Source organism: Seriola aureovittata, chromosome 7, assembly GCF_021018895.1.
Source record: "Seriola aureovittata isolate HTS-2021-v1 ecotype China chromosome 7, ASM2101889v1, whole genome shotgun sequence".
NCBI lineage: Eukaryota > Metazoa > Chordata > Actinopteri > Carangiformes > Carangidae > Seriola > Seriola aureovittata.
Window position 1 is genome coordinate 12,264,435 of NC_079370.1, and position 25,250 is coordinate 12,289,684.

Here is a 25,250-nt window from a genome sequence, read left to right on the forward strand (position 1 = left end):
GAGTCTTTTTTTTTTTTTTACTTCTCACCAACAATAAGTCAATCAACTTGTTACTAACAGAGGCACCGAGTAGCTCCCTGCAGTCAGAGGCGTCCTCAGACTTGTCACACTAAATAGTTTCCCAACAAAAATTCCTGTTCAGGCTATCAACCAAAAACAAAATTATACCTGGATATTAGATTGATGGATGGATATCAATCTTCTAATTTCTTGCAGAAAGAAAGTGAAAAAGCATATATCTGAAAAGGTTGAAGTATTCCTTCAACAAAAGTAGACAGAGATAAACAAATGGGTGATAAAGTCAGGAAGGGAAAGTGGGTGGGTCCACCGCTCCTCATTAACTCTGAGGTAAGAGATTGGGGATGGAACAGGGGTTAAAGGCTTCAGGCATAGCTGGTGTGTGTGTGTGTGTGTACGTGTGTGTAATAGAGTTATAGACATGAACTCATAGCCTGAGTAAGGGGTCATATATTAAGTTGCAGATGGGAGGGAGGGGTTTCTGTCTCTGGGAGTTCAGGGGTTAAAAGGACAATTTCGGTGCTTCTGAAATTGTGACTTCCCATCGTGGTGTCATATTTCTCTGCCATATATAGACAAAAATGTACCCACTGTTAAATTCTATGTAAATATGAACAACATGACACTTTTCCAATGTGGTGGTCAAAACTATTCTACAGTTTTATTATTCTGTCCTTGAAAAACTTTCCAAAAGTCTTTATTTTGCGAAACAATCTGACATTTTAAAGGAATCAAATTGTGGTCCAGATATTACAACGGTGCCACTAAATTTTCATACAATAACACTGAAGATTGTTTCACCATGGAAAAATTCCTCTCCCAGTTCAATAAGACATTGACAGCAAATAGCCCAAAGCCCCTACCTCCTTCAAAGTCAAGGGGTTCATAGGAGATGGCCAAGAACAAAGACTAAAGGTCAAATACCGGATCCCTGCTTTCACCTTGTGTGTCCAAGGGAGAATTCAAAAGCTGTGTAGTATGTAGTGAGCTCAAAGGGACTCCATATGCTTGCCAGGTGTAACACAAGTAGCAACACAAGTCAGCATAAATAATTAAAAAAAAAAATTGAAAACCTCCAGACACAAGAGAGGGATTAGTAAAACAGGACTGTTAAGATGCCATTATGTTGTTTTGTGGGTTTCCATTTCAGCGGGACTCAACCCAAACAGAGGGATATGGTGCAGAGGTACAGAGTGAACCAACTATTAACTGAATGACAAAAAAGTGGCCTATTAGGGATTCTTCTGTATATTTGCATCAGGGAAAAGGTATGTTGTGAGTCACTTCAGTTCAGACACGACACCATGTTCAGTTTTGTGCCTGACCAAATATGTAAGTGCAATACCGAATGTATTTTATCTCACTAAGTGGGTGGAAGCGGTGAGGAAGTCACACACGTGAAGCAATTGACCCAGACCGGATGTTTATCTTTCCACAAGCTTGCAGGGAAGTGAAGGTAATGCATAACTAGGTATATCAATCTGCCGATAAATAAACTTCAAAAACGTAGCAGTGGTCCTTCAGCCTGGCTATAGGCTACCTCAGCTCCAACATCCTTAAATCATTTTTGCAAGAGCTTAGGGAGCAGTGACAGGTTCAGTGGTGCAGCAGACACATCAGAGCTTAATGAATTCTGTCATTGTTTCCAAAATACAGTGAGAGATCATATGAAACATTCGAAAAGAAACAGTATATTGTCAACATTTGTGGAAACTTTCTGGTGCCAATTAGAGAAAGAAGAGGAGGGAAGGGGTGTTGTCTTACTGTCTCTCTTTGTGACACAAAGAAGAAATTGATTTCTATAATATTTTCTTATCATGCTTTTTCGTTCTACTTTTATGCTTCCTTTATTTTCTGGTAAGCACACTGAATGATGAGTGATGATGGTATTTTATCAGAAAAATTAGAAAAGTAATCAATACATCTATAAATCTTCTATTTTCTAATTGATTTTAACAATTAATTTGATTGATTTTGATAAACAAGCAAATGTTAATCTTATTAATTATGGATGGCTACTGTACAATAATGTGTATGAAAGCATGAGTCACTGTGCATGACTGCTATCCAAAAGGGCTAAACTTTATTTTTCAGCACTGCTACTGCCACTTGTTTGCCTCCTTTCTTTTGCTACTGTCTGATAATTGCAGGGAGACAGATATACTGTACATATTTAAAAAGAAAGTGGAAAGGGAGGCAGTTCCCACCCTCTCTCTCTCCACCCTTGCTCTCTCTTTCCGTCTGTCATAGTTATCTTTGAGAGATTAGACTGGAGACAGTGGCAGAAAAGAGAGGGGGAGCTAAAACTGGGAGACGTGTTGCCACTCATGTACTCTCTGCCTCTCTCTCTCTCTCTCGCTGTTTTTTTTTTCAGTCTCGTCTCCCTCATGCTCCATCTCCTCTTCTTTGATTCCTGTCCTGAAGTCATGCTTGAGCACTCTCCAACTCCTAAGTCACCCTTAATCTCTCCTTACTATTTTGGTCGTTATCTCTCATTTGTCTCTAGCTGCTTTTCTGTTTCTCTTTTTGCCTCGATCTCTGGTCGCTCTTTCTCTTCCACTGTCTCTCTCACCCTCTCTGAGCTTAGTGTTCAGACAGTGGAATATATGTTGTCTAAATATACTTCCCCATTATCTCTCCATCTAAACAAACTTCAACAGGGAGAAAGAAAGAGAGAGGCAGTGGGACAGGAAGAGGGGATGATGGGTTCGCAGAGCGGGGATGAGGCCTGAAAAAAAAGGGAATATTCAAGTAAAACAACACCTGCACGTGCACAAAACTGAGGTACTGCTTTCAGAGCTGAGCTTGTATGGGGAAATTAGTGTGGACTATCACTTCTGTGGTTTATAACCGCAGCGGCAGCTTTACAGTTTAAGCTTCCAGTTCCAAACCATAGGCTGCAAAACTTACAACAGCAGTACACATACAACAGGGCTGTCACCTTGGAGGCATGAGAATCACACACAAAGAACCAAGAGCATCACAGTTCAACATAAATACTTAAGGGAAATACTGTATATGCAGCACTGTACAAAGTCCTAAACAGATGAGTACAGCTGGAGAGAAATTACTAATACACTACTCAATATACACACACTCCTCGCAGCCTCCAGTATGTTGATGGGAAGCTAGATATGAAGGTTTGGGTTGCAGCCAGTGGGAATGGGTAAACAGTGTGATACAGTTTACTTAGCAGAGTGGAAAAGGATCATCTTCAGCACAGACCGAGTGTGTGTGACCCAGCTGACGTCATCCGCAAATAGTTTTGACACATACAATACTGTATCGACTCCATCACAGTATCTTACAACTTCCAATAAATGTGACATCTTCCATTTGGTGGCTCCTTTTGTCCAAAATAAAAAAACAAAAAAAAACCCCCGTCAGACCCCTGTCAGAGGTTGTGTCTGTTTTTCTTCCCCTTTTCTCTCTCTGTCCAGTCCTCTCCTCATCTCAGCAGATCTCAAGGACACGGTGGTTATAAAATAAGCCGGACTGGAGCAGAGGGCAAGGACGCACAGCAGATAGAGAAAATTTAAGAGCGGCTCAGCTCAGGATGAATACAGTAATCTCACTCTTTCCCCTCACAAACACGCAGAAACAGGGGCGGTGGGTAAAAGGAAAGCCCCTCTGTGTTTATGCAGACAGTCTGACTCCAACTGATACCCCGGCGAGGACTACTGGTACAGATGTACAGCATGCATCGTCTAGATCTGCCTCTATCCTCAAAACTGCCCTCAGTCTGCTCTGACAAACCAAAAGATATAAAAAAGATCCTTTAAGTTTGACGTCCTGTGTCAAAGCAGGGACTCTCACAGCAGAACACCTGCTGTAATGCAAATAAGTTACATATAGTGGTCATTTTAAGGCAATATTACATTTTAGTTTAATTAATTTCTCAATTTGCCAAAACAGATGTTCCCATCAGGTTACCTTATTCAAAACAAAAGCTAATATACCTGATGAATGTAAGTCCAATATGCCCTCGCTCACAGCTCTGTTTTTAGTCTTTACCGACCCAAATCGCCAACTTCCTCTGTCGGCAGTTTGGTGCTGATTAGGTAGTGTCCAGTGTTTAGGATGCAGCGTGTTTATCAGAAATTTTTCACAGCAAACAGCTGTCTGCTGCAGCTGAAAATGGGAAGGGGCTGATGGGAGCAGTCAACCACAACAGTAAAGTTGTGGGCTGGAAAACCAAAACAAGGAGTCGAAAGAGGGACCTGCAGACTTGGGTAATCCAAATGATTCTCTGTGGGTTCATCGTTATGAGCAACCCCGTTTGTCTGACCCATTATTAATGTCAAACCACTGATGTGTGTGTGTGTTATGTATATTTGGACAAGCGTTTTATACGTGTGTTGTTTTGAGAGAGAATAAAATCAAACTAATGCATGTAGTTGAGTGGTGTTGCTGATCTAGCGTTTCTGGCTCTGCACTCTCACAGTGAGTGTGTTGAGGAACCTCAGCCAGCTGATACTGTAATCACAGACAGATACACAAACATACATGTGCAAACACTTTTCCACATATTATCTCAGCCCCATTAAGCCATTCATCCTCAGTGCTAGCACTTGCCAATAAAGTTGTATTGTAAATACACAGAGCTCCACAGACATATTTCTAAGTCTAATGACAATTACTGTTGATATCATTTCACAGCTGTGTTTCTCTCATCTCTCTACCCCCCTCACTCCCCAAACCCTCATGTTTGTAATATTCTCTCTATCCACTCTTCCTCTTCTGTCAAATTCCTCAAATATCTGTTTAGTGTTTTCTCTCTTTCTCCTTCTTCCCTTCCAGCAGTGGAAAACAAAGATAAACAGACACAATCTCCATTGCGCTGAACTATTGTACACTTAACAAGAAAGTAAACAAACACGCGTAACCACACATGGAGAAAATCACACATCAGAGAAACAAAGACACACGAACACACACACACACACACACACGCACGCACACACGCACACACGCACACACGCACAATGCATGTTGACTCCCTTAGCTCCCTGTGTTCATGTGACAAAGCACTTGCATCCCATCACCTCTCACCTCCCTCTCTCTGTCTTTCTCTTGCTCTCTTTCTTTATCTCACCCAGTAGGAATCTGTGTGCTTAGTCAGAGCAGGGAGGGGAAGTTTGGCAGGAGAGGAACGGAGAAAGGGCTATGTTGAACAAATGAGAGGAAAAAGAGAGGAGGGAGAGTGTTTTGTGCAAAGAAGAAAAGCGGACTGAGTTCCAGTCATTCTCTTTTCCTCTTGACTCTCACCACCCTCGACGATGTAGCCTTGCTCCAATGAGAGGAAAGGATTGTGGTGGGTTGGGCATGCGATCGAAGCTTGCCAACACATACTAATACCAGAGCAACATTTAACTCACTTGAACACACATTTTACTGATGCTTTTCCACCCCCTCCTCCTTCTCCTCTCCTATAAGCCTATTATCACATTGAAGTATTGTGCAGCTAAAGCCTTAACTACCGTGTGTGTGTTAACTCAGTCCTCACCCTCAGTGAAAGGTTCCCAGTTGTAGAGGCGACCCATGAACTCCTGGGTGTTAAACGCTGCACACTGCTCTGCTCTGGAGTCCAGTGCACTTCCTCCACATACCTGGAGGACAAAAACAGAGAGAAACAGAGAGGAAAGTTAAAAAAAAAATCAGTGCCACACATTGAACTAATATGAAATCACCCAGCTAGTAAACCTGTTTCTCTCCTCGTCCCCAGAAAAAGTAAGGGTGGAGTGGACTGTGGCAAGTAAAAGGCAAAGAAAGAGAGCTAATAAAAGGGAGGAGAATTAACTTGAGATCATGGAGGTAAGTGCAAACACGCCATACCCTTATACACAAACGCACACTCACACACACACATTCGCGCATAGTCTCCATGCTGCTTTTGGCAGTCAGCGGGTGTATTAGAAACATATGGAAATAATGGATTTTTTGGAAGCGGCTGCTCACATAAATCCATCGTGGCTCTCAGTGCATGACCACAGAATGCTAGTCACTGTGTGAGCACGTGTACGCGTGTGTGTGTGCACGTCTGTGTGAGCACATGTCCAACTTGTGCGCTCAAGCAGAGTCATGGAGCCGTACAGTGGAAAGAGTTTTAGCATACCTGCCCTTAAACAACAAATGAAACATTGGAGCATCTGCTGGTTTTTACTGTACTGACTATAACTCACTGAGCTTTGCCCCACTCCTGTGGGACACACACAGAGACACAGTGGTGAAAATAACGAAGTGCATTTACTCAAGTACTGAACTAAAGCATAATTTTTGTACTTTACTTGGGTATTTCCATTTTATGCCACCTTATACCACTACGCCACTACATTTCAGAGGGAAACATCAAACTTTTTAGCCATGTGTGGCTCTATGGATGGAAATGTTGTATTTTTGTTCCCCAGAGGATGAATCCTAATGAATTTTCATCCATTGTCATCATAAGGTCTAATTTTCAATTTGTCCAATTCTTTGCTTCATGACAAAACAACTGCAAAACTAATTAAATTCCCCACATCGTCGGCTGTATTTTATATTTAGTGTTAATTAGCACATTATTATCACATAATGTTAGCACATTAACATAGCAAATATAGTTAGCGCAATAAAGATTTTACTTGCTTAACTTTAGCATTGTCATTGTGAGCATGTTAGCATGTAGCTCAAAGCCCAGCTGTGCTTTAAGTATAGCCTCAGGGCTGCTAATGTAGCTGTGGTCTCTCTGTCCTCTTACTCTGCTACATTTAACTGACAGCTAAGATTACTAGCTAGTTTTCATGTTGATGCATTAGGATTAAAAATCTAATAATACAATACACAAGGCTACTGATATCAGCAAATTAGCTTAGCTTAGCATGAAGACTGGAAAACGGGTGGAAACAGTTAGCCTGGTTGTGTCCATAGGTAATAAAATCCACATAGATACATACACCTCTAAACTTCATTAAGTAGCTTTATATTCAATGGACAAATATGAGAGTGGTGAATAAGCTTGAGTACATTTTACTGATACCTCTGTACTTTCACTTAAGTAACTTTTTGAATGGAGGGCCATTACTTGTAATGGAGTATTTATTTTTTTTCATTGTTATACTTTTACTTGAGTAAAAGATCTGACAACTTTTTCCAACACTGCACGCACATGCAGCTTCATCAGGTAGGATTACTTTGGGAAACCACAACCATCCTGCCTGGTCAAAAACCCACTGAGTTTACAACCCTCTGATATACAGCTGGTTCAAACACACACACACACACACATTCTTGCATGCCGCACACAGAGCTCTCAGATTTCCTTGCAACTCTAATCTGTGTTAGCTCCACAATGTTCTTGTCTTTCCCTCCTCTCTTTCTTTGATTTGTTCCTCTTTTCCTTTTGTTTTTTTTTTTCTGAACCTCTCTTCACACACAGCTGTCACAAACAGCTGGAAAGTTCCTCATCTGGGGAGACAAGAGCAAGGGAGTAGTCAAGTTCACACACACACACACACACACGCACGCACGCACGCGCACACACACACAGATTGACAGTTCCCATGTGAACCCGCCTCTGTGACAAAGTGTAACTAAAACACTCTCATGGATAAAACGTCCAAGCATGCACTCACTGACACCGGCCTTGCTGAATTTCACACTTTGACTACGTTGTGTGTGAAGGAATGTATGTGGCCGTCATGTCACCAGGCTCTCATTAGGATCATCTGTTGTCTCTCTTCTGGCGAAGCGTGAAACCGGCCCGTCAAACTTTATGTGGTACGCCAGGCCACATCTTCAAGCTGCTGAAAGAGTCTTAATTTTGTGTTATTTACGAGCGATAGTTTATTGTCAGGTTTAAGCCTCTTATTTGGGAGCGTGTTTGAACTGCATCCATGGAACGTGAGTGTAAGTGAGCGCTCGATGGTCAGTATACGCATGTCACCTGATGTTTTCCAGTAACCGTCTAAATCTGCCCGGATGTGCGTGAGAAATGCGGTTGGTAATGGTTGTAAATATTTCTGCAGGACATAAACACGTTGGGCCCCATTTTAAACCTGATAGATTCTGTGTATCAGTGCAAATGTATATGCTTGTAAGACCATAAACAATGAGCAACGACCCCAAACACACGTACAAGGATTTTAAAATGTGCAGCAGTGGGATGCTTCAGTGAAGTGAAAAAGACTCCTTAAAAGACAAAACGAGGATGTGTAATGAAAAGAAAGAATGCAAGAAAATGTAAAGTGTGTGCATTCATGCGTTGGTGATTGTATGAGGGCCACAGGGCGAGTGGATTCTCCTCCCAAAAGAGTTTAGGGTGTGTAAAAACAGAGGGAGGCTAATGGACTGAATGAATAGGGGAGGGAGAGGAGGTGAAGTGAGAGTAAAAACAGAAGTGAGAAGACTTGTTCACTGGTGCTTCATGGCTCTGGAGGAGAATTTGTGTGTTATTGTAAAGGCTAGTATACTCTTGTGTTCAGGTTAGGGGGTCTCCTCGTAACCGCCAAGGGGAAGATGAACAGTGGGAGTGGGGAGGGGTGGAGTGATGGAGGGGAGAGAAAAGGGACGGGGGCAGTTATTGAATGGGCCGAAGACGGAGAGAAAGGAGGGGGATGCCTTTTGCAGAAGCAAAAATACTTAAAGATGTGGTGAGGATGGGTCTGGACCTGTGGATCAAATCAAAACACCCAAACCACAAGAACGCCCATAGCACAGTCACAACCATTCAATCACCTGGCAACCGTTTTAAATGTTCCTGGCCTCATGCCAGTTTATTAACCTGTGCATCAACCAATTAAAGCTGCTGTAAATACGCCTCCATAACACAGGAGAACAACCTGCAGTTTCTGGCTGTCAGATTTCTGATAACTTCTTTGAGCTCTGCTTCATTGAGATGAAAATGACATTTCATAGACGGGGTTATTGAACTTGGCATTGAACTGAAATGTGTCAGTAGCAACTTAGTGAAAATAGTGAAATACTGAAAACTGGCTTCAAATATATGGTGAAATGTGTAATGCTGCTTACTTATTGTTTTATAGATGCTGATTTGAATCCAAATGTTGCCAATTTAAGACTATTTTATATCACTGAGAAGTTTGTTTTTGGGGGGGGGGTTTCTTTTATTGCAGTAGTCATAGTTCCTGATTGAAATCTATAGATTTTGAGAACTTTGCCCTGTTTTGTCAAATAACAAAAATGATTTTGTAGAAAAGACATGTTTATGTTTCTCAAAGTAAAGCACTGATAAAAGTATTGTTTTCGTATTGGTGTCTAAAACCAATGTATCATATTGACACTAGTAAGGCCAAATGTGAAACAATACCCATATTTTCATAAAGTAAATAATCAGATGACTATTTAAAGTTGATTTGTTAGTTGATTAACTAAAACAATTTGTATTTGTCCTTGTTGTGATTTTACAATCTTCTGTTTACGTGTGTGAAGATGCTCAGTCATCCAGGTCATGGTGTCTGTTAGAGCTTCACAAAGGAAACCGGACTTGCTTGAGGTTCTTGAAGACGTTTCACCTCTCATCCGAAAAGCTGAAGAACCTCAAGCGAGTCCAGTAAAGCTCTTAGAGAATCTTCTCCTGTCTATGTTTTCTTTTTGGCAAATATTGATTAAATGAAAATTACAGTCACCTCCTACGTGGGTCTTGTTTTTGTAGTCCTGTCAATCATTTACACTCCACATGGCAACCAGTCAGTTATGATAACATTGTGCACACTGAAGTAATGCCTGAGGGCTGGGGACATTGCGGTTGCATCAGTACAATAAAGTAACATAAGGAAAGAAACGTGAGTGGTCAGACAATCAAACAGGATGTAAACAAGCCAACAGTTTAGCCAGATTACCTAAACAACTTTAGAGTGAGCATAAACAATACTAAACCCCTCATGAAAACTGAGCTAAGCTGACTCAAGAAGCCAGTCTGGGAACTCTGATGGATGTTTACAACGGACAGTTTGGGAAATGCTTTTACCTTTTGCTTTCATTTTCTCACATTTCCCAAATTTCAGCAATCAGCTTGGTGAATACAGTGACATAATTACTGATAAGACTGATGATTGGAACTAAACTTAGACCAAAATTGCGTAAAACCAATTTAGCTGCAATCAGAACTCATTCAGACTCATTCAGACTAAGTAGGTGAAAGGAAGCAACTTAAACCCCACAGACAGGCGTGTGTAAGTAAACAAAAAAATAAGCATGAAGTGAAAGATGTAAAAGCTGGCAGCTTCTGGGCGGCAGACTGACAGGGTGAAGGATGGAGCCAAGAGCAGGTGAAAGAAAAGTGAATACAGCTGGTGAGAGAGGGGCAGCCAGTGTTTTTGTACAGGAGCTGTGAAGCTTACAGATGTGTTTTACTGCCAGGGAGGGGGGAGGAGAGAGAAAGTCTGGGTGCTGGGTACTGCCTGAGGGCTAAAGACTTTGTTCTGGGCACACACACACTCACGCGCACACACACACACACACACACACACACACGCACTCACACACACACACACACACACACACACACACACACACACACACACACACACACACACACACACACACACACACACACACACACACACACACACACACACACACACACACACACACACAGCAACACAGCCTTTGCCAATTGCCACACACATATAAACACACACAAGCCAAGGTCCTGGTCACACATAGCACTTATACGTGAAACACAAACATCGACCCAGACAAGACTGATGAGTTTTGGGGAGGAACAGATGATGTGGAAAACTGGAACTCTTCACCACAATTGTGTTTCGGTAGGGAAAGCCCTGGTGACACATCGCGGTCTTCCTGCTCAGTCATAAGTCTGTGCCTGCACAGCTGGCCATATCGCCTCAACACCACATACAGGTTAAGGCTGGCCGGTCATTCCTGAAGCATTACTGCAGCGTTACTCAGACTAAACAACTGACTGCTGGCCCCTGCAGCCATAAATCAACATACTCCACATGGCAGGACTAATCATTGTGTGAATGCACACAAATCCATGATGTATGTTAATATGCGTGTGTGTGTGTGTGTGTGTGTGTGTGTGTGTGTGTGTGTGTTCATACGCTCATGTATGTGTTTTTTGTCCTCAGAGATTGACAATCTCCGGCTAATCTTGTGACCGAGGCCGTGTGTCGGTGCTTTGCAGGGCACCACCCAGCCTTTAGCCTTGACCCCGGGGGGGAAAGTCCTCCAGAGGAAACTCTGCTCATCCATCAACAACAGGCCACGAGTGAAGGAGGAGGACGCCCCGTGCTGCGCGAAACGAACAGAGAGATACCTCCCTGTTGTTTTCAGAGAGAGATCTGAGTTCAAGACTCAAAACAACTTAAGTGTTCGAGGTGATGAAAAAAAAAAAGAAACGGAAAGAAAGAGAAGAAAAGAGAAGCACTAGATAAACACTGTAACCACAAGATCAATAAATGAAACCAGAACATTGCACTGAAAATGACAATATTTCCATGTTCCTCTTTCCATGTAGCAGCTCTACAAACCCACATCAGATTTCTACCAACCAGAGTGTTTTTATACGCAGTGGTGACTTTTGATTTAACAAATATTTTTATAATGACACATCAGTGTGAGAGAGAGAATGAGGAAGTGTGAACAGCTTTTCTTTTTGTTCCCAGGACTCGTGTTTACTAACAGAAAATCTCAAAATCCACACTGAAAGAACGATTACTGCGAAAATGCTTCCTCTGCCTGGAAACTTAAAATTGCTAAATATGTTCTTTATTTCTGTGAAAACTGTGTGTAATGTCTTCAGGCTGCTAATGTTATGAAGCACTCTAACTTGGTCTTGGGTTGTTGTAAGGTGCAGTTTTGGTTGTTTCTGGGATTAAATATTTTTTATGATGATACTTAATAAATGCTTGTTTTTTGGTTTATTTCCAATTTTGTGGCATCTGTCATGAAATCTTTAGTTTTGCATGGATTAAACAAACAAGATAAACGTATTAGTTCTGAAGTTCAGACGGGCTGTTCGGCAGATTTTGTTACTTTGGACGGAGCCACGCGAGCTGTTTCCTACTGTTTCTAGTCTTTGAGCTGAGCAGCAGCTGGTGATAGCTTCAAAGTTAAAGGACAGACATGAGAGTGGTTTCAATATTCGTGTCTAACTGTTAGCAAGTGTTGTAAGCATATTTCCCTAAATGCTGACCTATTCCTTTGAATAAAGATTAAATTATAACTAAAAGGACAGAGTGAGAAATGACAGACTGGATGGAACGAGAGTGAGAAGAGAGATCAAAAAGGATGAAAAGGGAACATGAAAGAAGGATTTGAGGGGAACTCCGAGCACACAGGAGCTAATATAAACAGACTTTAATGAGCAGCGGTACCTGTTTTTGTTGAAAAGCAGATACCTTCTGCTCGTTTAAGTACGAAAGCAAAGAAAGTGCAGATCAGTCTGAATGAGTGCACGTGGTTGAGTATTTGTGTATGTGTGTGCGCCACAGTCCAACACATCTGGGCCTGTTTGTCACTTCATGAGAGCAACAACAGCGAGCGTGGCAGGGTCTGCACACGGTCATTAAAGATGAGGAGTGGGGCCCCGTGCTGGTAGTCATAATTCTTGTGTATTGACAGACTGTGATAAGATCATCTGACTCTTGCTGCAGCAGCCTGAAGCCACGTTAGCTGTGTCTGGTTGGCGCAACGTACTCATCAACAGGTGTGTGTTCTTTTGAAGTGTTATGTCCGCTCAGTTGCGGGATGGTCAATAATACGTGAATGCTATAAATTAATCTAGAAAATAACAAATGACCGTGAAATCGGTTGAACTAATCCAACAGATATATTTACCTTATGACAAATAGTGGAAATGGAAGTTCTTTTTTCAGCCCTGAAAAGTAGCTGAATAGCAGCTGTCTTCCTCTCAAGCTGCATATGGCCCCAACAACGTCCTCCATTTTAGAGGGCTGAACTAAATTACAGCTGAAATGATAAGATGATTAATCGCCACACTCTTTTTCTCACAAAGTATTGAAAAAATGTCAATCCCTCTCTTACTGCAGCTTCTGCTTTTCTGTCATATATCAATGCAAACTGACTAGTAGAGGGTTTTAGATTGTTTTAAACTCAAAATAAGACATTTAAAGAGGTCACTTTAGGCTCTATTTTTTGGCATTTCATAGATTAAATGATTAATTGCTTAATCATAAAATCAAACTGCAGATTAATCGCTAATGATAATAATCATCGGCTGCAGCCTGGAAGTGTTTGTAGCCTGTGAGATGAAATCCAGAGTGAGAAAGTTGCCGGTCAGGCTTACTGCTGCGAAGGCGCTGCGATAACTGAAGGCAACTTAAATGAAGGTATCAACATTTCCATCAACTCTTCTCTTCTTCTTTCTCTCATCTGGATTTTGGCAGATGGACAGTAAGAGACAATATTCAGAGAGATTTTTAGTTGTGACCTCGAACTGACACTATAAACATGGAAGTGAGAGGGATTTGTCTCCCCTGTCCCCCAGTGTTTATTAGGCCCTCGTGTCTGCTGGTATCGATCTCATTAGGCCATGTGGTAAACCACATCTTAAATCCACATGCCTCTGATCTCCTCTCACTTGCTGTTGCAGAGGCACGCACTGTTAGTGACTCCTGGTAAATATTTACTCCAAAGAGGAGGAGAGAGAGAGGAGCTAAGGCAAGAGGGTATGCTTAAAGAATAATCTTAATTTGGGGTGAAGATTCGGAAGGCTGAAAGCAAAGGGCAAGAAGAGCCTCGTGTGTCTCTGTGAAACGTTTGTTTCAAGCTGGTGTGTCTCTTCTTTTTTGTTTCAGGCAGCTTCTTCTCAAATTCCACCCCCCCCCCCCCCTCCCTCTGACAGAACGACTTCTCCTCTGGTTACACTCTGCACTCGCTCACACACATACAGTATATACAAACTCTCTCACAGACACACACACACGCACGCACGCACACATGCACACATGCACACATGCACACATGCACACATGCACACACACACTTTTCCATGAATCCCTCTCTTCCTCTGACACAAGCTTCCTCTTGTTTTCCTGCAGGATTTCTTTTTCTCTCTATCCTGCTCTATCTGTTGCTGCTGCAGCTGACCATCCCTGCCTTTACTCCTCTGTCTCCTCCACTAATACAACTCTGTACGTCCTTTAATACACACCTAAACACTCATCCTTTCCAGCCTTCATCTCCATTTCTTCTTTGTGTTTCTCCTTCCCCACCTTCTGCCCTTTAGCTCACCCTCCCTCTACTGTGTGCAGATTTTCTAAAAACAGTACTCTCTTTCACTACTACTTAACTGCGTCACTTCCTTTGCCACCCTCCCCTTATACTCTCTTTCTCTCATACACACACACACACACACACACACACACACACACACACACACACACACACACACACACACACACACAGACACACACACACACACACACACACACACTCTTCCCCTTTTGCCCTTCTCATTTCCTCTGTCCCTCTCTTGGTTCCCAACTTGCTTCTACGCAACAGTAAAAACACACACATACACACAGCCAATCACACTTGTGATGGGCCTCAGGCGCCCTGTGTTATGACAAACACACCTAATAGATAATAGGATGTGTCACACTCAGTCTGGCTCACTCCCTCATCCACAGACACACACACACACACACACACACAGACACACACACACACACACACACACACACACACACACACACACACACACACACACACACACACTTACCTACTATACAGTGCATACAAGCCTGGACCAAGTCCTGCATTCATCAGCATTTTAAAATTATTTTCAAGCAATGATAAGACATGTAAAAATGCACTCTACTGCAGCAGCAAACAAGTCTGCAGAGGCTAATGCTGGGTAAATATGTAACCCAATGAGTCAGGCTCAGCCGTCACAGGACTGCTATTAGCGCTGCTGGCACAAAGAGGGCATGTGCTCTGCCAGCAACTAAATCTGTTTTAACATGGGGACTATCACACAAAGTCAGGCAGAGACAGAGAGAGGGGGGATGAAAGACAACAAGAGAGGCTGCCAAATTATCTAAAGAGAGGAAAAGTCAAGAGCCCGAGAGTGCCAACCTGGCCCCGGATTCAAGTGACTACTTCCCGTTTATGAGAGGCCAGTTGTAGATGTGATGTGTGAGAGGGAAAATGTGTAAGTTTGTAGGTGTGTGTGTGAATGTGTGGGTCTGTGGTATTTGTTAACGTCAATCTTATCACCTCCCTCTACACTCTCGCTTAAGACGGTCCTGCTATGAGTGGCCTGCTGGATTAAATAACCCGGTCACATGTCCCTCTGGGTATTTTTGTCCCCATGATCAAATCTTCAAAGGGACTATGGGTGAGTTTCCTTCTGTTTGTTTCATGCGTCTGTTCCTGCGTCCATGGTGTGATTGATTTTCCATGAAACCAGAGCGGGAGGGAAACTTTTGATCACTGTATTTTGGTGTTTTTATAAATATCACGAATAAGCCCTAGAGGGACGTTTGTGGTGTTGCCTGTAGATCCAAGTATTGTCTGAAAAACTGCGACATTGTTACCAATATGATAATCGAGTTTCACAACTGATATCAAAACAACACTTTTTTCAATACATGACTTTGGGGACTTAAAACCTGATTTTCTTTACAATTGTTTTTTTCATTTGATAGAAAGAACTAAACTTCTTAAATGTTATTGTCTAAAAACAAGCAGCTGTACAAGAACCTTGATCAGATAAAACACTGTATATTCATCCATCTAATCCATGACCCTCCATGCATGATGCATAAGTTCACAGGCACCATAGATCAGTTTTGTTTTTTTTAACTATTTAACTAGTTAACCCTTCGCTAAATACAGGTGCAGCGCTTCAGGTTTTGTTGTAGTGCTTGAAAACAGGAAAACATTCGAGTGACTTTTCATATGTTGCGGCTCTTCCCGGATCTCCAGGGACAGTTGATTGATTGGTTGTTAATTTAAAGCAACCACTGCAAAAGGTGGAAAATGTGCAAGTTAGTCCAGTGTGATATTGGCTGAGCTGATTTTGATTAACATAATAGAAATGTGTCACACTTATTTGCCAGGACAGGTGCAGCTCCTCAAACTGAGAACGGAGGGCGCCCACCCCCACACCATATATTACGAATATATCAATTTAATATATCAATTTAATTAAATTGAATCGTGGATGTGATTCCTGAGAGAAACACTTGGGTCATTAAAAACTCACTGTGTAGTTGAAAAAAACTCCGTCCACCTTGTTCACTCTCAATCTCACATTTAATTGAGTGAAATCAAGCGTGGCATTCCTGTGTCAGTGAAACCTGAGTTACAGCGAGGTCGACCCCAGTTTCTCACCTGTGTGTTGAGGGTGAGTCGGCCCATCTGACACGACCACGTCTGTGTCTCCGGCTGCTTTTCTTGGCAACGCGTACACACACACTTTTACTACTGATAATGCGTTCACTGTGCTGCACTGAGAGGTATGGAGCGGGTCGCAACCCCAATCATCACTGCAGGCCCCAAGCCAGGACAAGACGTTACATCAATACACACTCTGCTACTGACACACACACACACACACACACACACACACACACACACACACACACACACACACATCTACATATGTTGGGGCTCTGGCACATATCTATACTCACACATGTGCAATCATTCACGGAGATACTGAGCGCAGACACATGCATACAATCACGTGTATAGCATATCAACTGAGGTGTGTGTTGTGGTTGTAACCCAGGACACACACACACATGCCTCGGAGTAGCAGAGGCAAGGGCAAACATTTTCTATCCAAGCAACCCGCTAGTGTTGGAGCTGGGGAATGATCTGCCTATCAAATACACTCTGTTGACCTTCAACTACTTAGTTTTACAGCTGCCTAACTGCTCCCTTCAACACATGGCATGCATATAAATCAAGAACAACTGCAGGCTATATACAGATGCAGCTGAATACAGCAGAGGTGAGTGTATGGCCAGCCGAAGTGAATTACTGAAGTTGTTAAGAGGGAGTGAAGCCAGTAAATTAGGTGGAATATTCCTTTTGTTTCCGGGGTTTACAGGTGAAGATTTTACCTGTGAGAAGCACCTGCGGTACTCCTTCTCTGGGCCAGGGCATCTGTAGACCTGAGGAGATGCTCTTCCTCCATCCCTGCCTGATTCCACCCCCAGGTGCGGGACGTGGGGGTGCTGCAGAGGGTAGATGTTGCCGGTGGACGGGGCCTGTGGGTTGAAGCCTGGGTGGAGCTCCCTGTCCCTGTGCACCGGGCTGGGGCGGTGGAGAGGAGGGGAAAAAGGTGAAGCGATGGGAGGTGGAGCGCTGACAGAGTGCCAGTCAAACCGGTGGCGGTTGGATGCAGATGGTGATGAGGAGCGTGAGAAGGAGTGAGATGGTGGGACTCGCTCTCTCCCCCGCACATGCTCTGTATGGGAGTGTGAGGGTCTGTCAACATGGCGGTGTGGTTTGCCAGTTGTTGTGGTCGTTGTGGGAACCTCCTCAGCAGCAGGTGACTCTGTGCGTTCCTGCTCTACATTCCTCTCCTCCTCCTCCTCCTCTCTCCTCGCTCCCTCCCTGTCTTCTCCATCACTCCCCCTCTCCTCTTCCTCTCTCCTGTTGTTCTCTGCCTCGTCCTCATTCACAGCTAGTCCAGGTGCTGGCGTTGCAGTGTCAGTACCGTTGTCTGTGTGGCGAGCCTGTCGGTTTGGACGGTGCAGAGGTAAAGAGAAGGGGACTCTGCCGTACCCAAATTGACCTGGAAGGATGGAGGAAGACCTGCGAGTCAAAAAGAAAGAGGGTAAAAAAAAAAAAAAGGGAAGAAGGAACAGAGAAAACTCAATTTGGAGAGAAAGATTTACAGAATGGCAGAACGAGCGAGAAGCAGGGACGAAAACAGAAAGTCAGGATAATGTTCAGATAGGGTGAACAGACAGTGCCTGTCTGAATGACAAAAACCAGAAGTAATGATGAAATAACACAGCAAATACGAGAGGCACGGATGGGCATAACTCCAACTCCCAAAACTCAAAACGTCGTAAACAAACGCTCTCTAATGCCTAAACAATGTCAACACTGTAACTACTAGCACCTGTGATGGTGCCCTGGAGAATCAGCATTTTATTTTATTCTGGTGATGTCTTTGCTCTACAACTAGTTTTTTCATTGTACTTTGTGATGAGATCACAAATCTTTTCTTTGCCTGCTCAGATGTGGTGGCTATTGCTCATCCTCACAACTGTGTTCTTCTTATTTATCTTAAACAAGCCACCGTTGCTACTGCCAGCAAAGCAAAACTCACTTCCTGTGTGCTAGAGACTTTTTCCTGAAAAAGGCGAGCTCGAGCTGCAGAGAAGATGTATAAGCCTCAATTATCTGGAAATCAGTTAAATCACTGTCACTGACCTTTGACATTTTACAATTAAAACATAAACGTTTCAGTACTTTCTGATAGACAAACTATATAATAGGTGAGACTTAACGTTCACGCTTGACCAACAGCAGTTGACATAAACAGTCTCACCGCAGGGTCCACTCAGTAGCTGTTCTGGAGCTTTTGATCAAACCACACAGTGTTTCTCAGCAGATGTAGACGTAGCAGATGTAGCCCATTTATCATGGAAATGTAGAAAATGTAAAACATCTACACTCATCACAACTTAGCAACTCCATCTGCTGAGGAAGATTGTGTGACACGAGTGAAATGCTAACTGGCTCTTGTGGTGAGATTGTTTTTTGTCAACTAGGTAATGGTTGCTCCTAATTTATCTCAAACATACAGTGAAGTTCAAAAAGTCTGATGGACCCCACTCTATCTTTACTTTATTTTAGTCTGATTTCTTGTTATTCATTTGCCATCATATTTGCTGATACTAATATATGTGTGATAAGCGTATGTCAGGTTGTTTTCTATTTTCCAGTCTCACCTCCTCGCCAGCAGACCCTCCCGATTGTTGGAGACCGACCTTCTGCTCCCTCCTCCTACTCCTCCTACTCCTCCTCCTCCTCCTACTCCACCCCTCACTGCTCCTGGACTGGTTGGTCTCCTGATGATCCGTGCCGGCTGGTTGTAGCCATGTGAAGGAGCGTGATAGGGTGATCGGTAAACAGACACATGGTCCTGATTGGTTGGGGAGAATTCTGGTTGGTAAAAAGGAGGAGCTTGATTGGCCTGTCCAGGAACAGGAGCTCCTCCTCCTCCTGCGGGGTTATTCCGAAACAGAGACAATCCTGGGGTGCGATTGGCAGAGATTGGTGGGGAGTGATAAGGTGGGTGTTGCCCAGGGTAACGAGGAGGGTAGTAGGGGCGAACAGGTGAGATGACAGGACTTCCAATGCCCCCGGGCAGATACCCCGCCCAGTTAGGAGGGGAGTGGGAGAGGGGAGGAGACTGTGGAGGTGGAGGAGGTAAACACTTCCTGCTCCTCTGTGAGATGCCAATCCCGCAGGTTTGAGAGCATTCTGACCACTCCCCCCAAACAGACCACACCCCCTCCACAGGCTCCACCTCAAACACCTGTCTGGACCGTCGGCCTGCCACCTGAGTAACACACACACAGAGAAAGAGGATGACACTTCATTTTTGATTTTGCAAAAAGAAATCTGAGAATAATTACACATCTTGTAGGGCCACAGCGTCATTTTCATTATCGAGTTATCAACGGATTATTTTCTTGATCGACAGATTAATCATCGGGCAATAAGCACCAAAGATTTTCAGTTGATTACCACGAGACTAAGAAAACCAGAAAATATTCACATTTAACTAGAGAACTAGTAAAACTAGTGAATTTCTGCTTCAGAAATTATTATCAATGGTAGCTAATTCATTTTAGAACAACTGACCAACTGTTTCAGCTCTAATCATTTTTACAACTTGTTAAGGGATATTTTTGTGGTAATTATCTTGAACTTGTTTATCTATGCTGCATTTTTGCACATTAGTCCCTGTCACCCCCGAACAACAATATATTGACTTTTAATAGAAGCTAATCTGAAGTTATCACAATAAAATATACATCAAATAAATGTTCAACACTTCTTTTGACCTCCACCACGATTTCTAAGAAAAAAAAAGTTACTCGGTTCTTAATTTTTTGAAAATATCAAAAGTCAGTTTTCATACTTTAATACATTTTGTACTATTTTGAAGTTTTATGGCTGAATGAAGTCATGAGGACAATTATTAAGTCAATGAGTACTGACTGTAACCCTAACTCTGCTGTGCAAAAGGTCAAAACGGCAAGCCTTGGCAACATTTTAAAGAAGTACTTAACTTAGCAAAACTGTTGCCACTGCAAAATCTAAAGTCTCTGTAAGGACGTGTTTCTTCACAGTAACTGAGTCCACTGATGAGCTAAAGTCTCGTGAGTTTCCTTCCTCTGAGGCCAAAATATAAATCCTGAACTCTTCATAGTTCACTCAAGCTTAGGAGAGTCTCAGTCACCTGCCAGCAGCTTATGAGCAGACGGATAAATTCAGTGGAGTTGGTGTCGTATGAACGCACTGCAGAAAGGGCATAATCAGGGCTGATTTGGTGTGTTTGTGTTATATGTTTGTACATATATGTGTGGGAGTGTATGTATGTGGGTGCCAGGTCAGGCTTTGATGTCTTCCTCTGTGGCTGTAGATAAATGTTTCTCCTCTCATTTCATAACTGAAGCTTTGGCCTGGTTGGCACACCAGCAAACATGAGAGCTGAACAAAAGTTTCCATTCAGAATGAACCAATACATAAATCTGCGCTCCACTTCTCTCTCCTCTCTCTCTCTCTCTCTCTCTGAGTGTGTGAATGTGTGTGTGTACATGGGCAGAAATGTGACAGTAAACATACTGTACAAAGTGTTTATGGATGGAAGGGAGAGGACAGGTGTAAGTGGCATACTTGTGTGTTTGTGTGTGTGTTTCTGCGCTCTGGTACTGTACTGTCCAGTTCACCACCAGATTAAAAGATTTCCTGCCTCTGTATGAGGTAAAATGGCGGGAGTGTGGGAGAAAAGGAGAGAGAAAGAGGTGAGAGAGATGAGGGGGGGTCAAGGCTGACAGGCCTAATGACTGTTGTGTTTCTGTGTGTTTCTGTGTGTGTGTGTGTGTGTGTGTGTGTGGACGAGAGGTGTGTTCTGTCGTAATGAGTGACATCAAACACACAGCTGCCACATAACTGGGACCATTAATGAGCTCCGTGCAGTGACCCTGCAGCAGCCACCGCTGACCTCCGGAGCTACTGGTTAAACTCCTGCGACAATGTGCCACCAGGCTTGAACCAGTCCGGGCTGAAGCTGTAAACTCTGGGTCCCCAGTTATTTCATTTTTTAAATTTTTTTTATTATAAAATGATCACACTGGTGTCACTGTGGGCCGTCTCCAGCTCAATGAAAGAATTATTAGTCTCTGTAATTATTCCTCCTCTCCAAACTGACTATGAGGAGATCCCGTCTTCCTCCTCTTCTTTTGTGTTCCCTCAGGCGATGACAAATTTCTTCTTCTTCTTTAACCAGCAAGAGCGGATGTTTTGGCCACTTGGGGGCAGCAGAAATAAGTTGACGTTGGCATATCATCACCTGTTAAATTGATGTGCTGAACTTGTGAACAGTTGCTGATTTACACATCCAGCAGGATGTGGCAACATTATCACTCGTTTGGTGTTTGGTGCTTCTGGCAACTTAATGAATGTGATTTCAATATTCACTCTTTCTTTAGTTCTGATTTTGGTCTCTACCAACTCCTGCTGGAAATATCTGGCTCTTTAGCTGCTGAATGTTCCACTATGTTCACCAGCTACTTGCCAACTGTGTCTGTCTGCTGTTTGGTGCTGAGCACGTATTGTAAAAGGGGGAATTTAGAGCTTCTTTTTTTAGCTGAAAACGATGCTCTGAGAGCCACGAGAGTGAGGCAAACCAGTAGCCTAAAGCTGCAGATGGGACGGATAAACAACGAGCTGAAACTCCATAAAGATCTGTGAAGCCGAGGAGAACTGCAGATTCAGATGAAGTGACTCCTTTCACACCGTCACATTGGACACAGGACTGTTTATCTTAGCTCATATAAAAATGATGTTATCAATAAAAAACAAGTGTATTCAGATGTTCATCTGAAGTTAATGAGGATTCATCATCTAAGTTAGTCAAATCAAGCGGGTATTTCCCAAAGTCATCATCTTTTTAGTTTGGATTCTCTCTTAGTGTTTTTTTCTTGTACGTAGCTGCTGCAGATTGAACACAAAGGGGGGATTTCACGCAAAAAAGACTGGACCTCTGGAAGATATCCACTTGATTTGACTTACTCTGACTAATAAAGCACCATTTCAGTTTCAGCTGCTTTTTTGCACAGAACAAGGACAGTGTGTCTTGCCCCCCCCCCCCCCCCCCCCGATCTCATACATTCAAATCATGTTAGGAGAATCTGTTTGCAGCAGGTAAAGACAAAATAAAACCATAAAAGCGACCAATAACTCTTCCACTGTGCATACGGGCATGCGAGTATTATTTTAAGACAGGCTTGGAAAAAATGTGACTCTATCCTTTAATTGCGATCACCTTTCACCCCTCTATAGTGATGCCATTGTCTGAGACTTATGATGAGCTAATGACTCACCTTCCTTTTGGCAGCCTTGGTCACAGAGGTCGTGACCACCACAAAGCCCCACAGCACATAGAGCCTGGAGGGAAGAAGAAAAGTGGCAGATTCATAGGATTTCAAATATCTGAATAAGCTCTTTCATATAATAACTGTTCCATGATCTAAACGTTAAATTGGTGTATGCTGTGTGAACTCACACAGATTTTCAGTACCTTTCTTGAACCTTTTCCCTCAATGCACATTAATTTTGAAAACCAGTTAAAGGTGTTTAGTGAACACCCTATCAAATGTTCCAGTAACTGTACTTAAGCAACCAATTATTCCACTTTATTTCTCACTACAGGTGGCTTGTGGGCTTCGTCAGGGGTGAACAAAAGTTTCTTTTTCCCCTCAGGGTTCACAGGCAAACATCTCAATCAATCTGAGGAAGCCCGAGAGGTGCTAACAAACTAATGGGTTTAAACAGCAAGCATGTTTTCCCTCCGCATGCCTCTCTCTGGGACTGTACACACCCTGAGGATGTGGTTTTAACACACACACACACACACACACACACACACACACACACACACACACACACACACACACACACACACACACACACACACACACACACACACACACACACACACACACACTCCAGGCACAATCAGTCACAACATCCAAAATCATCTTGTGCTGTAAGGTACTTTTTATTTGAGGTCTGGTGTTCAAAGGAGGTGGTTTATGGGTTAGGATGGTGTTACATCTCTCCTTTAATTTTGGCTTAGTCCTTAAAGTTAACATGAAACTAGTTTAGGAAGCATGTGAAGTGTGTAGAGAGCAGGCTGCCCAAGTAGATTTAATTAATTATTGATCCTTATTCTGTCTTATTTTTCCGTGAGAGAGTGGAAAAAATGTCAGAGAAAAAACACTTTCTTTAAACAGAAAATCACCATGTCTCCAGAATTTTCTTAAATCGGCCGGTTTGTCTGTAATGATCCCAGCCATCTCCAGAAAACAGTACAGACAAGTGCATTGGAAACAAGTGGAATACCATCTCTGCATCTGCCAAGAAAATAGCCTGAACATGAAACTGAACGACTTGCTAAGATGGACATTTCAGCGCTCGCAACGAGAACCAAACCATCGCCGCAATCACCAGTCCGCAAGCCACATGTAGTCAGAGTAATTGGTCCCTTCTTCCCAGTGTGGTGCACCGCCGTGGTCTCTGGAACCTTCCCCACACCAGACTACACAATTACCCCGAAAAACACAGACAAAGGTCCCGCACAGTCCGACACAACAGAGCCGCTCAGGCCGAAGTAACGACCCCCTACCCGGGTCCACGTTTCTCTGGCCGCTACAGTGGCACATTGTAGAATAAACTGGGAGCCGCGGGGACAGGGAAAGAGAGGGAGAGGGAGCGAGAGGTATACAGGAGGGGGGAAATCTCTCAAAAAATCCGCCCTGAGGAGAAAGAGAGAACTTTAACCTAAACCCAGATGCCTTCGGGTAAATTCCTATCATATATCCTGCACAGCGCCCGGCGCGCACCGAGAAGGCGTCGTGCGTAAAAGCCAAAACTTCGCCACAAAACTTTTTTTTTTCTTTCTTCTTTTAAATATCTCAACCACAGTCAACGTAAAGTCCCTGCTCGCTCAAAGGAGGATGTAACCCCCCAATGTGCTGTTGTGTACAAGCAGAGAGAGAGCGACAGAGAGGCAGCAGGTTGCAGCTGTGTAAGTCAAAGTTTTACCTGAATAGTAAACCGAGCCGCATGCTCATCCAAGAGTCTCCCACAACACTTCTCACTCCGCTACTGATCACCGCTATTGATTATCAGTCCAGTTTAGTGGTCCGTTCCGGTCCGTGCAGTCCTTAAAGAAATGTTATGAAGTCCTGAGAAGGCTTCTTACTCTTATTCCTCTGCTGCTCCCTCTCTTTCTGTCCCCTTCCTCCTGTCACAGTCACTCCCCGTGATTTTTGGAGAGTGGGAAGGGTTCCGTCTTTTTTTTTTCTCTCTTTCAGTCCCGTTCACTCGACAACTTTTTTTCTTTTCTGGGTCCTTATTATAAACTGGTGTGACGCCTGGCAGCCAGGGGGCCAGGGGAGAGAGAGAGAGAGAGAGAGAGAGGGAGAGAGAGAGAGAGAGACAGGGGAGACAGGAGACACAAAATGGACAGATTACACAACTCTCTCTCTCTCTCTTTCACATGCATAAACATACACTCCCAGTGCCCCTCTCTCTCTCTCTCACACACACTCACACACACACACACACACACACACACACACACACACACACACACACACACACACACACACACACACACACACACACACACACCACTATGGGCCCTGACTAAGCTATAATAACTCTCAGAGCCGCTTTCTTAGTTGCACAATCCAACATAAGAATGCTCCATTGTACTAGGTCACACTGATCAGTAGTAATGATCTACTCATTGTCGGAAACAGCCCTGAGCTGGCAGCATCTGCAGCAGGGACACTTTGTTGGGGAACTATTGTGCCAATACAAACACTAATTGTTCTATGACAAAGTTACTGACACAAGTTCAAAGTGGAAAATTGTTTTGTTTTATTTTATTCTGCATGGATGAAATATGGCTGTTGACTCACGGGCAGTGTAGAAGTTACAATGCAACAGATATTTTTATATCATATAAACATGGC

At 43.2% G+C, this 25,250-nt stretch overlaps 1 protein-coding gene across 2 annotated transcripts in view; it reads right to left on the reverse strand.

Annotated features, from left to right (window-relative positions):
- The window catches only part of adamtsl4 (ADAMTS-like 4), a 35,758-nt gene extending 10,965 nt beyond the window's left edge, over positions 1 to 24,793 (reverse strand). Inside the window, exons 1-5 of one of the 2 annotated variants that reach the window (XM_056381091.1) lie at positions 24,313 to 24,793; positions 22,590 to 22,653; positions 18,924 to 19,537; positions 17,079 to 17,775; positions 5,525 to 5,627 (exon numbers count right to left, since the gene is read on the reverse strand). In XM_056381091.1, the coding sequence (XP_056237066.1) occupies positions 5,525 to 5,627; positions 17,079 to 17,775; positions 18,924 to 19,537; positions 22,590 to 22,653; positions 24,313 to 24,341 (1,507 nt within the window). In that variant the 5' untranslated portion in view covers positions 24,342 to 24,793. The remainder of the gene's footprint in view (positions 1 to 5,524; positions 5,628 to 17,078; positions 17,776 to 18,923; positions 19,538 to 22,589; positions 22,654 to 24,312) is intronic. The other variant, XM_056381092.1, reaches the window with a different exon arrangement.
- Between the last annotated feature and the right edge of the window lie 457 nt (positions 24,794 to 25,250).